The sequence below is a fragment of the Bufo gargarizans genome, chromosome 6, assembly GCF_014858855.1.
Source record: "Bufo gargarizans isolate SCDJY-AF-19 chromosome 6, ASM1485885v1, whole genome shotgun sequence".
Taxonomy (NCBI): Eukaryota; Metazoa; Chordata; class Amphibia; order Anura; family Bufonidae; genus Bufo; species Bufo gargarizans.
Genome location: NC_058085.1, coordinates 349,364,179 through 349,378,316, shown reverse-complemented (window position 1 = coordinate 349,378,316; position 14,138 = coordinate 349,364,179). Strand labels below are relative to the sequence as shown.

At 43.2% G+C, this 14,138-nt stretch overlaps 1 protein-coding gene across 4 annotated transcripts in view; it reads right to left on the bottom strand.

The window, feature by feature from the left end:
- The window catches only part of LOC122940144 (alpha-2-macroglobulin-like), a 145,084-nt gene that overhangs the window by 84,452 nt on the left and 46,494 nt on the right, over positions 1-14,138 (bottom strand). For 3 of the 4 annotated variants that reach the window (XM_044296540.1, XM_044296543.1, XM_044296542.1), the window contains 3 exons: positions 11,070-11,219; positions 10,788-10,925; positions 7,430-7,517 (listed from right to left, as the gene is read on the bottom strand). In XM_044296540.1, coding sequence (XP_044152475.1) covers positions 7,430-7,517; positions 10,788-10,925; positions 11,070-11,219 — 376 coding nt within the window. The remainder of the gene's footprint in view (positions 1-7,429; positions 7,518-10,787; positions 10,926-11,069; positions 11,220-14,138) is intronic. The other variant, XM_044296541.1, reaches the window with a different exon arrangement.

Genomic DNA, 14,138 nt, shown 5'->3' with positions numbered 1-14,138 from the left:
AGGGCAATGTGGGGCACTGTATGGTACATTGAGGCAAGGAATGGCACATGGGGGCACTCTATGGCACATGAGGGCACTGTATGGCACATGGGAGCAGACGCGTACATACAGGGGTCGCAGTTGCAGTGGTGGGTTGGCTTTGACAGGGAAGGGGCACCATGGATCAGTTTCGCACTGGGGCCCCATGGAATGTGTGTACGCCACTCGCCTGGGCTAACCTATACTGGGGCACACTATACCTGTCTAACCTATACTGGGGCACTATACTTGGCTAACCTATATTTATTGGGGTACTATACCTGGCTAACCTATACTGGGGTACTATACCTGGCTAACCTATACTAAAGCACTATAGCTGGCTATTGTCTAACCTATACTGGGGCATCTATATCTGGCTACCTAATACTGTGGGCAACTATACCTGGCTACCTACAAATGGGGGCATCTATACCAGGCTCCATATACTGGGGGCTACTATACCAGGCTACCTATACCAAAATTCAAGTGATATAGCTAAGCTTGCTGTTGCTAACTGCACTATTCTCAATTGCATATATTGACATCTTCTGTGCAGGTCCCGCTCAAGTACCGCTGTTGCCTGCAGTGGAGACCAGACCTTGTTTGGAGCCGCCGAGCAGGACATCAACCTTGCCTGGAGCAACACAGCTGGTCCTTCTGGTTTGTTGTGCAGGTAGGTACTTTTGACAACACCAATGCCTGGTTACCTGTGGGCAACTATACATGGCTACCTAATACTGTGAGACACTATACCAGGCTACTTAATAGTGTGGGCTACTATACCTGGCTACTTATCCTGGTGGCAACTATACCTGGCTACCTACAAATGGGAGCATCTATACCAGGCTCCATATACTGGGCGCAACTATACTAGGCTACCAATAACAAAATAAACTTCAAGTGATATAGCTCACTACTGCACTTGAATTGCAAATGCACCTCTTCTGTGCATGTCCTGTTTAACTACCAGGGTATATCTAGTTATGTGTTTTGACTGGGAGGTTTATATTGCTGTGTTACTTACTAGAGTGGATTCTATACTGAGGGGCAGTAACTAGTCTACTAAGGGGGCATTATATTGAGGTGGCAGGCATGAGAAGAAGGGAGCAGTGACATGGAGCAATACAAAATGTAGGGTAAAGACTTTTTTTTTTTATGTCACTTTCAGGCAGAGTGGGCCAATAGCACCCCATATGATGGCATCATCTCAAGCAGCATCAAACATCTAGAACTATTTCAAAATATCACTGAATGAAAATTATGCAAATTGCAACCTGTGTCCGGCTAAAATATCCAGAGGAAAAGACTCCCATACCACCTCAGCTATGTGGAAACATTTGAAAACAAAGCATTTCTCCAAATTTCAGGAACTGAAAGGCACACGTTCACCATCGCCACTATTGCCTCCAGCTTCACCCTCAGCCCCTCGGTCTGTCAGTGAGGATTTAACATCCGAAGACATAGATGAAGAATTAGCTTTTGTTCACAGTCCGGCATCAACGTCTAGTCCAGCTCCTAGTCCAGGATCAGCAGAGTCATCGTTTACTGAAAGTCCATTCAAACCACCCCCAGTGAAACGCAAAGCAGTAACACCACCTTCTCAGCAATGGACTATGCCAGCCTTTCTAGACAAAAAGCAAATTTTCAAACCAGGAGACAAAAGAGCTAAAACAGTTACACGATTAGTCGCTGAAATGATCTGTCAGGACAACCAACCTCTATCCATAGTAGAAGATAAAGGTTTCAGAAAGTTGATAAACCACCTAGAGCCAAGATATGTCATCCCAAGCAGGAAACACATTGCAGAAAAGGTAATTCCAGAAATGTATGAAGAGGTAAAGACAAAAGTTCAGGACCTTCTAGAGAAAACCAATTTTATTGGAGTAACAACAGACATGTGGACATCTACATCTTATGATGATTATCTCAGTTTGACAGTTCACTTCATAGATGACAACTTTCTGTATCATCACCTGTGCTTGGAATGTATTCCCTTTCCTGAGGTTGCCCATACAGCATCTGCCATAGAAGCTTTCATCACCAGCACTATGACAGAATGGAATCTGTCACAAAAAGTTGTGTGTGTCATGAGAGACAATGGTCCTAATGTGGTAGCAGCTTTACAGCGCAGTCTGTTTCACCACTTGCCTTGCCTGGCTCATACCTTTCAATTAGTTCTGAAAGATGGTTTATTAAACAAGAGTGAAATTAAGGAAATTATGGCATCCTGCCGGAGTATTGTAGGACATTACAAACACTCTTCAAAAGCCATGAAAACCTTACGATCCGCTCAAGACAAGTTAAATCTGAAACCTCATCGTCTCATACAAGACGAACCAACTAGATGGAACGCTCAGCTTCACATGCTAGCTCGTCTCCTGGAACAAAAGCCAGCTGTTTTACTATCTGCTTCTGACCTAAATTTTCAGGTAGATCTTAGTGCTCGGCAGTGGACAATTATAGAAGAAGTGATACGAATCCTTGATGTGTTTGATAGAGCTACTTTTGTGGCCAGTTCAAGCCAAGTGACAATCTCTGAAATAATTCCTTTAGTCAACAGTACAATTCGTGCTTTGCAGAATTTCAAATCCACTATAGCTTCCATACAGGGATTCAGAAATGATTTGCTTGCATCAATGAAAAGGCGCTATCACTCTGTTGAGTCTGAAAAATTCTATACTCTTGGTACTTTACTGGATCCCCGATTCAAGGGAACTGTGTTTATCAATAGAGAAAAACTTGAGGAAGCTAAATCCGCACTGGCCATTGAGATTACAGATTCAGATCTAAGTATGCAAGGCGAAGACACTGATCGACATTCATCAGCACAAGGACCAGGAGCAGATAACAGTCAAACATCACAGACTGAACAACAAGGAGGTCACAGCATGTGGAGTTATTATTCTCAATTGATGGTGGTACCATCTTCCGGCAGCAGCGAGCATTCTCTATCTCCGGAGGAAGAAATAAATGCCTACTTAGCAGAACCACTGATTCAACCATCCTCTGATATTTTCAAGTACTGGAAAGAAAACTAAAAATATCAGAATTTGAGAACACTCTCTAAAAAGTTCTTAATTACACCTCCTTCCACTGTAATTTCAGAAAGATTATTCAGCACATCAGGCATCATAGTTGATAGGAAACGAAGTAGACTGGACCCAGAACGAGTTCGTATGCTGGTTTTCCTGAACAAAAATCTTCCTTGAACGAACAACTTTACTTTAGTAAATTGGGATATGGAGGAGGGTGCATTGTTTTAGCTTGAGGCCGGGATATGGAGTGTGCCATGTTTATATACGGGTTGCCTGTTGTCCTGTTGATCTTTCCTGCATCTCTTAATCACATACCAGTAGGTGCAAACATGACCTTTAAAATTCCTGTAAAACTTCAGTCTCAAGTAGATAGAAAATCCAACTGCCTGCTTCCTCAGGGCCTATGTCTAAATAGCTGAGGTGGTATGGGAGTCTTTGCCGGGCACAGGGTGCAATTTGCATTTCAGTGATATTTTGAAATAGTTCCAGATGTTTGATGCTGGTTGAGATACTGCCATCATATGGGGTGCTATTGGCACACACTGCCTGAAAGTGACATTGTGTATTGCTCCCTGTCACTGCTCTCTTCTTCTCAGGCCTGCTACCTCAATATAATGCCCCCTTAGTAGACTAGATACTGCCCCTCAGTATAGAACCCACTCTAGTAAGTAACACAGCAATATAAACCTCCCAATCAAAACACATAAGATATACCCTGGTAGTTGAACAGGACCTGCACAGAAGAGGTGCATTTGCAATTCAAGTGCAGTAGTGAGCTATATCACTTGAATTTTGGTATAGGTAGCCTGTTATAGTAGCCTGTAGGTATAGTTGCCCCCAGGATAGGTAGCCAGGTATAGTAGCCCACACTATTAGGTAGCCAGGTATAGTAGCCCAGACTATTAGGTAGCCAGGTATAGTAGCCCACACTATTAGGTAGCCAGGTATAGTAGCCCACACTATTAGGTAGCCAGGTATAGTAGCCCACACTATTAGGTAGCCAGGTATAGTAGCCCACACTATTAGGTAGCCAGGTATAGTAGCCCACACTATTAGGTAGCCAGGTATAGTAGCCCACACTATTAGGTAGCCAGGTATAGTAGCCCACACTATTAGGTAGCCAGGTATAGTAGCCCACAGTATTAGGTAGCCAGGTATAGTAGCCCACACTATTAGGTAGCCAGGTATAGTAGCCCACACTATTAGGTAGCCAGGTATAGTAGCCCACACTATTAGGTAGCCAGGTATAGTAGCCCACACTATTAGGTAGCCAGGTATAGTAGCCCACACTATTAGGTAGCCAGGTATAGTAGCCCACACTATTAGGTAGCCAGGTATAGTAGCCCACACTATTAGGTAGCCAGGTATAGTAGCCCACACTATTAGGTAGCCAGGTATAGTAGCCCACACTATTAGGTAGCCAGGTATAGTAGCCCACACTATTAGGTAGCCAGGTAGTAGCCCACACTATTAGGTAGCCAGGTATAGTAGCCCACAGTATTAGGTAGCCAGGTATAGTAGCCCACACTATTAGGTAGCCAGGTATAGTAGCCCACACTATTAGGTAGCCAGGTATAGTAGCCCACACTATTAGGTAGCCAGGTATAGTAGCCCACACTATTAGGTAGCCAGGTATAGTAGCCCACACTATTAGGTAGCCAGGTATAGTAGCCCACACTATTAGGTAGCCAGGTATAGTAGCCCACACTATTAGGTAGCCAGGTATAGTAGCCCACACTATTAGGTAGCCAGGTATAGTAGCCCACACTATTAGGTAGCCAGGTATAGTAGCCCACACTATTAGGTAGCCAGGTATAGTAGCCCACACTATTAGGTAGCCAGGTATAGTAGCCCACAGTATTAGGTAGCCAGGTATAGTAGCCCACACTATTAGGTAGCCAGGTATAGTAGCCCACACTATTAGGTAGCCAGGTATAGTAGCCCACACTATTAGGTAGCCAGGTATAGTAGCCCACACTATTAGGTAGCCAGGTATAGTAGCCCACACTATTAGGTAGCCAGGTATAGTAGCCCACACTATTAGGTAGCCAGGTATAGTTGCTCACAGAAGCATCACAGGCAGAGGATCAGCTGGACAGCCAGGCAACTGGTATTGTTTAGAAAACATGTCAGCCTCCAAATCCCCCTAACTTCAGGTGCTTTAAAGGACAGCTGACGTGAGAGGTATATGGATGCTGCCATGTTTTTCCTTTTTTAAACAATACCAGTTGCCTGGCAGCCCTGCTTGTCTATTTGGCACCAGTAGTGTATGAATCACACCAGAAACAAGCATGCAGGTAATCTTATCTGATTTGACAAAAATGTCTGATAAACACCAGATCTGCTGCATGCTTGTTCAGGGCCTATGGCTAATGTTTTCGAGGAAGAGGATCAGCTGGACAGCCAGGCAACTGTTATTAATCAAGTAATGGCAGCCTCCATATACCTCTCATTTCAGTTGTCCTTAAAGGGAACCTGTCACCTGGATTTTGTGTATAGAGCTGAGGACATGAGTTGCTAGATGGCTTCTAGCACATATGCAATACCCAGTCCCCATAGCTCTGTGTGCTTTTATTGTGTAAAGAAAATGATTTGATACATATGCAAATTAACCAGAGATGAGTCCTGTATGTGAGATGAGTCAGGGACAGGACTCATCTCAGGTTAATAATTTGCATATGTATCAAATTGTTTTTTTGACACAATAAAAGCACACAGAGCTATGGGGACTGGATATTGCAGAATGTGCTAGCGGCCATTTAGCAACCCATGTCCTCAGCTCTATGCACAAAATCCTGGTGACAGGTTCCTTTTAAGGTTACTTTCTTTCTGTGTTGACGAATACTTTGTTAAAAAAGTAAGGACTCTTTATTTTTTCATATTAAAAGAATATTGAGTTTGGATCAGTTTGTTTCTTACACCGTTCACACAATTCTTATGTAAAGGATTCGTAGGATTCGAAAGATTCGAAAGATTCGAGAACCTTTTCGGATTCGGATTCGAAAAAAATTGGATTCGTCCCACCTCTAGTTTTATCCTAATGCATTCTGAATGGAGAGCAATCCGTTCAGGATGCATCAGGATGTCTTCAGTTCAGTCTTTTTGACTTTTCAGGGCGGTTTTATCTCCGGCCAAAAAAACTAAACACTTGCCTGAATGCCTGATCCGGCATTTTTTTCCATAGGAATGCATTAGGGTACTTTCACACTAGCGTTTCTTTTCTGGCATAGAGTTCCGTCACAGGGGCTCTATACCGGAAAAGAACTGATCAGGCATATCCCCATGCATTCTGAATGGAGAGCAATCCGTTCAGGATGCATCAGGATGTCTTCAGTTCAGTCGTTTTGACTGATCAGGCAAAAGATAAAACCGTAGCATGCTACGGTTTTATCTCCGGCCAAAGAAACTGAATACATGTCAGAATTTTTCCCATAGTAATGTATTAGTGCCGGATCCGGCATTCAAAATACCGGAATTCCGGATCCTACCTTCCGGCCTGCGCTTGCGCAGACCGGTAAAAATGTGAAAAAAAGATACAAGACGGATCCGTCTCTCCGCATGACAAGCGGAGAGACGGATCTGTCCTTGCAATGCATTTGTGAGACGTATCCGCATCCAGATCCGTCTCAAAAATGCTTTCAGTCAGCGGCAGATTGGCGGATCCGGCGGGCAGTACCGACAACGGAACTGCCCGCTAGATCACACTGACGCAAGTGTGAAAATTGCCTTAGTATCGGATCCGGCATGCGCAGACCTTTAAAAATGTGAAAAAAATAAATACCGGATCCGTTTTGCCTGATGACACAGGAAAAAGGATCCGGTATTGCAATGCATTTTTCTGACAGATCAGGCATTTTTAAGACTGATCAGGATCCTCATCAGTCTGAAAAATGCCTGATCAGTCAGAAATAATGACATGCGTTTGCATACAGTTTGCCTGATCAGGCAGGGAGTTCAGGCAACGGAACTGCCTGCCGTAATCAAACAACGCAAGTGTGAAAGTACCCTAATGTATTGTGATTGTTCATATTACCTCCTTTGCTGACTTGATTCATTCTTCCATCAGATTATACACTGCTCGTATCCTGGGGTTATGACCACCTTGCAATACAGCAGTGGTGGTGGTGCTTGTACACTATAGGAAAAAGCACCTATGCTCACTCCTGCACCTGAGAGACCAGTGTCCTTTCCTATAGTGGGCAACCACGGCCACCGCTACAGCATAGATACAAGGTGGCCAGGACAGCTCCTGTCCAGTACATTTTCCAACAGTTGCTCGGTTACGAGGGCATTGTAGCTTGCTCTGTTATATAGGCACTGTGCTCTGTTCTGGGAGCATAACATATAGAAAGGGAATTTACAATGTACTGGTGTACCTCCAGGACGGGACTGTTGTATGAATCCACTTTCTTTTTTAGGAGATTTACCTATTCTTGCACTTGTCATGATTTTTAGGCTCAAGTTCTGTAAGAAGAAAAGAAAAAATGATTTGCCTTTTTTCATATCAAAAATACAATACGGTCTATTCATGCATATGTTATATGAAACCTGCTAGATGAGCAGTCCTAGGTAACCTTAAAGTCACTTACAGAGATTGTTTGGGCCCTGAAAACAAATAATGGGGATGGCCGGACAGGGTATGTGAAAAAAGAAACTCATTCACTTGCTCTGGTTGTATCACTTTCTGCAATGCGTCTCTGTTCCCAACTGGCTGAGTGAGATGCTGAGACCCCGGCTGACCCCTTGCCAGCCAATCAGTTACCCTAGGGGTGACATATGCATACTTGGCACATAACATTTCCAGCCAGGCAGCGACCATAAGTGGCAGGAGCAGAGATGCTATGACCAACCATCCCCGTTTTTTTTGGTGGTGGGGCGGACTATCCATTTAAAGGGGTTTTACAAGATAAGGATAGATTATTGGCAATTATCAGATTGGCGATGGTCAGACATCTGGCTCCCCTGCCCATCAGGTGTTTGAGGTAGTTGCAGTGCTACTGTGAGCGCCGCAGCCTCTTCTCAGTGTACCAAGTACAGCACCGTCTATGTCCATTGCATAGTGGGTGTGCTTGGCAGCCTTATTCACATGAATCGGACAAAGCTGCTCCTAGGCCACGTGACCCATGAACATAAAGTAATCAGAGTGCACGGCCTCTTCCAACTGCTGATTGATGAGCTATTCTGAGGATAGGTCATCAATATCAAATCTCAGACAACCTCTTTAAGCCACTAGAGGGAACTTCTGATGAAGCACTGTTGTCTGCCCTGTTATGGAGGGCACTGAGACCTGCTATGTTATATGCCAATGGTGCTGAGCCCTGGAGGAGCCGGAGTGGAGAATAGGACTGGTAGTGGTCCTGACTGAAGTATTGTGTCATGATGTACTCCCTCAGGCCACTGAACTCTGGGGATCGGTGCAGTGGAAATATAGTATTGAAGGATGAGGCCAGAATACAATACAATGTACAACTTCAAATACATTTAATAGCACCAGAATTTGACTGCAGTCTTCTCTGGTACCAGTAAGGATTATGGAGGCAGGTTGGATGTCTGTAATTTAGCACTTAGGTTCTACTGGCTTAGTAAAGATCTGGGTAATGGGTGTCTTAGCCATAGTCCCTCACCTCACAGCAGTGTCTTCAAATGCTGGATTTAGCTGTTCACTGTGCTGTGGCACAAAGTTAGCTGTCTGGGCCCGAGCAGCGAGATCTCCAGCTTCAGCATGACTGCACCAGGAAAGAAGCGCTATGAAGCCACGCCCCATGGTGACATGACAGCATCCTTAGCAACAGGATGCAATGTTCTGTTTCTCCCCACAGCTGGCGTGTGCTGGTGGAAACTAGCAGTGGGTTGATTGCTCAGGTGTTCTATTCCTGTGTGCTGTGTTCTGACTAATGGAGTATTGAGCTATCAGATTATGATCCTGGAACTCAATGCTCTATTTAAATCCCTTCCTGGCCAGATAGTATTGCCAGTCATAGATTCTTACTCCCTAGCTGTGCTCCTGGTTCTGTTCTGTGTGTGTTTGGATTGGTAATTGAGTTGATCTCGGCTTGCCTTTGAACACTCTCTGTCTCGTGATTTAGTACTGTGTTTCCTGTCTGGTTATGACTTTTGCTTTGTGTAGTTTATTCTGTGTGTGTGTGTGTAAGTCCTGCACCTAGAAGAGTAGGGAATGTCGACCAGTTGTGGACTTGCCGTCTAGGGCATGCACTGCATGTAGGCAGGGAAAGCGGGCTGGGTTACAGTTAGGGTCCACTGTCTGTGTGTTCCTGCCTACTGTGCTTACATGCCGTATCTCTTCTCAAGGATTTACTTGAGGGTTAGGATAAGGTTTCTATCTCTAGAGAATCAGTAGCAGGAGCCCTGACGTGTTCTTTGTCTCCAAGAAGGGAGGAGCAGTGTGGTTAGCCCTGTTCCTGTCAAACTTTGCCAATCATTACTTACTGGTAATAATGGCCATACATAAAAAAATACATAACATACAATACATAAGTATTTACAATTTGTTGTACCCCCAGGTCTGGGGTACTACACTTGCACACTATAGAATGAGGCCCCAGCCTGCCTGGAGGCTGGGACTCCAGATGTGCATTTAGGCAGGCACATTTTCCTGTAGTGTGCAAGCGCAGCCACCTCTGCTAGATTACTGGGTGGCTATAATCCCTGGAAACTAGTGTATAATATGATGGAAAAATGAATGAAGCCAGCAAAGTGATAAAGACCCTTTGCCATGCACATTAGATCATAGTGGGGCAAATCTGATGATCTTTTCAGAACTGTGGGTTGAAGTAATGCCTATTAATTCCCTATTAGTGTTGATCACGAATATTCAAATTTCAAATTTTTATCGCGAATATAGGTATTAGAAACTTCACAAATATTTAGAATATAGTGATATATATTCGTAATTTCGAATATTTGAGATTTTTTTATTGCGAATTTTTGTATTGCGAAGTTTTGTAATGCAAATTTATTTTTATCGCAAATTTTTCAATTGCAGAGTAAAAACATGATTCCTCCCTGTTTCTTGCTTGTGGGCCAATGACTTATTGGCCCACAAGCAAGAAGCAGTGAGGAATCATGACTTTAAATGGGAAAAATGATGAATATTCTAAAAAAACTAATATATAGCACTATATTGAATATATTTGTTTTTTTGAATATTCATAATATTCTAAAACAAGAATATATAGCAATATAGCGAATATTCGAAATATAACAAATGTAGAGCAATTTAGCTAATATAGTGATATAATCTTCTTTGTCTAATAGTTGTAATTTTTTTCTCATCTGAAGTTCAGATTGAAAAAAGAATTTCAACTATTGAAAAAAAGATTATAGCACTATATTAGCTAAATTGCTCAATATTCGTTATTTTTTTGAATATTCGCTATATTGCTATATATTCTTGTCTTAGAATATTACAAATATTCGAAAAACTAATATATTCAAAATAGTGCTATGACTCATTGGCCCACAAGCAGGGAGGAATCATGTTTTTGCTCGGCAATTTAAAAATTTGCAATAAAAATTTGCATTACATTTGCATACTACGCGATCGTTACCTTGTCGATTTTTCGAGTAAAAAAATCGTAGAATATAACGAATATTCAAATTTGCAAATATTCTACAAAATATTTGTGAACTATCGCGAATTCGAATATGACTACTGCCGCTCAATACTATTCCCTATATACTTGAATAAAATATATATAAAGTAAATAAATGTACCTCAAAATAGATGCACACGTCACCTTTGTTCCAATCTCTTTCACTAAAATAGTAAGATATTCTCGATTTACATTCCGTTTCATCCACAACTTGTCTGTTATATGTATGTGAACTTGAAATTGGGAAAAGATCAAAAACCTTGGGAAATGAAATGTGGAGAATGTGATTAGCAGAGCGAGCAGGATGCTGGGACCAACTTCACTTATTTGTGCAGGTAATGTGGTTGACCTCACGTGCTTACATCTGTTAACAGAATAAAAAAAGACTGTGCAAATTAATTACTTTAGTAGCGGTTAGCTCATTGTCTGGTTTCATCAGTACCACACTCTTATCCACCACTCGCAGACCACAGAGAGATCCAGGAGCAGCCTCAACCTGGAGAGACACATCTGATTTTGGAAGAACTTCACCCGGGAGGAATTTGACTGATACCTGTCAATAGAGAGAAATTATACACCAGAGCAAGACTGCAAAGATACAATGTACTCAAAGAACTAACCTCACCATATGAATACTAAGATCTGAGACCCATAGGAAATCCCCACAGCCTACTCCGTTACATCACTTTCTCCCACCGAACAGCCCCATCATCAGGACATTAGTTATAGCTGCCAAAGGTGGACTAAAGCCAACTATACATATTAATTAGGGATGAGTGAATCGACTTCGGATAAAACATCTGAAGTTGATTTGCATAAAACTTTGTTCCAATACTGTACGGAGCAGGAGCATTTATTGAACATTTTCTTGCGATCCTTTGATCTCCATTTGTCCCGTAACAATTGATAAAGTAAATTTATTGTGGGTCTAATCTTACTGAGGAAAGAATCAAACTCATTTTGTTTCCATTCCTGAGAGAGATCCCTAGAAAGATTTCTACAGTAATTCTTAACTTTCAGAAACGGTAGGTAGTTAGATCCCCTCAATCCCCATCTTTCCTCCAGTTCTTGCAGCGTGGCCCAGCGATTTTCTCCTTCTTTAAACACATCCCCCAATTTTGTCACCCATTTTTGTATCCATTTCTGAAAGAGTTTGTCATTACTACCCGGCTCAAAACCAGGGTTACGCATCAATGGTAAATGTTTGGAAATCTGATATGATAGATGAACGTGTTTCCTCAGTAGCTTCCATGCTAGTATTGTGTCCCTTAAAAACAGTGACCTTTTTATTGAGGTCGGAAGGCCCGGGCACTTTTACTGTTAACTAGAAATTGACAGTGGTCACACAGAACTAAACTGTAAGTCAGGTAGAGAGTCTACACCTTGTAAAATGGTGCAACAGCCTAATCCCCATTTGTCAGAGTTCAAAGTGATAGCACAGAGCAGCGCCTCTCACCTGTGGACGAAAGAATTTAAAAAACTGTCCCTTTGGAAGACCAATCGCAGGTGTGACCATCACAGAGGCCTAATTTCAGGAGATTGCCCCCAAGATTTAATCACTATGCAATATACTCCAACGTTGCCTAGATAGCAACTGTAAATCTAGTGGAAGAAGATGTAACCCGTGCTAGAGGGCACTACATGAGAGGTACTGGTTCTCAGGTGAAACACAAGAAGTGGGTAGTCTGATGTAAGGCTGTGTGTGCAGAGAGCAGAGGAGAGTGTGGTGTAGAGCACAGAAGAAAACCAGAAGGTACATAGTGTACTCCAGAGCACTGGAGATTGCATGGGGGTTGCATCATCCCAAGTTCAGTTAGGTAAATAAAAGGTTTTAGAGAGTCAGAAACTGCTGAGAGTGGCAAGTCATTGTGAGAAGCAGCAAATCAATTGACATATGTCTGCAGAGGAGTTCAGCAAAAAGCAGAAGGCACCTGGTATGCCAATGCTTTGATTAACTAAGACATCAGAGACTGTGCTGTTATATTTGAGCACTTAGTCTGTGATGAACTATAGAGACTTTTAAGTAGAGATGAGCGAATTTCTCAAAAATACGATTCGGCCGGTTGAGCGAATTTTCCGAAAATATTCATTTCGATCTGAATTTATTTGCGGCGAATCGCATTAAAAACAGCTATTTCCTGGCTGCAGAGAGCCTGGTGTAGAACACTGTGCCTTGCAGTAACACGCATAGGGAGTCTGCTGTGGTAGTGAAACAATACCGTGAGTCAGTATGACATGAACACGACAGGTGTCGCTCTTAGAATCACTGCACACTTCACTTATTTGGGCAGTCACAGGGCCAAAACTGACCAAATGACTCAAGTGTGAACTCATCCATACAGGTCTTTAGCGCCAGGTATAAAGAACCGTGCTGAGGCCCAAGATCCTACTGTAGTGTGAAAGAGCGCACTCCTTTTACACCGTCATCAGCTGATTCCACATAGATGTCTACAGAACCTGTTCTATTAAATGCTTATACAACTAGAGCCCCCCTGACAGAGTGGAGAGGGTGTCAGCAGTAAGTTTGTGTTGACGTCACTGATTATTTTGCCCTTCCTCTAATTCGTCAGAACAATATCCCCCCAAAAAACGGATCTTGTTTGTTGAGCATCCGCCTTCACTCGGTCAGCATTTGGTCAGTAATCCATCAGTATTGCTAAAGCCCAAAAAAAACAGGAGTGGATCCAAAACAGAGATGACACGTGAATGGAATATTTGCATGTCTTCTGTGTTTTGTACCCACTCCTGCTACCAAATCATAAGCCAATTCTGATGGGACCATACAGGACTTACAGCTGCTACACAGACAGGATCCATTGTGCATCTCATTTTTCCTTCCTTCTGACAGATCAGAAGAAGGGAAAAATAAATGATGTTGTCAACCAGGCCTAAAAGGCAAAATAGTAGCCCAGTCATGGAGTAGGGGGGGTGGGAGAACAGCTTGAGAAGTCCACAGAGTGGCTCAGTGACTTAGTGTTGAGGTAGCAGCAGCATGAGGAGACCACAGAGTGGCAAGGTCACATAGTGTTGAGTTAGCAGCAGCATGAGCAGACCACAGAGTGGCAAGGTCACATAGTGTGGAGGTGGCAGCAGCAGCATGAGGAGGCTAAAGAGTGGCCCAGTGACATAGTGTTGCGTTAGCAACAGCATGAGGATGCTACGGAGTGGCCCAGCGACATAGTGTTGATTTAGCAGCAGCATTAGCAGACCACAGAGTGGCAAGGTGACATAGCGTGGAAGTGGCAGCAGCAGCATTAGGAGGCCACAGACTTGGCAAGGTGACATAGTGTGGAGGTGGCATCAGCAGCATGAGGAGGACACAGAGTGTCCCAGTGACATAGTGTTGAGTTAGCAGCAGCATGTGGAGGCCACAGACTGGCAAGGTGACATAGTGTGGAGGTGGAAGCAGCAGCAGCAGCAGCAGCATGAGGAGGCCGCTGAGTGGCACAATGACAGAGTGTGGAGGTGGCAG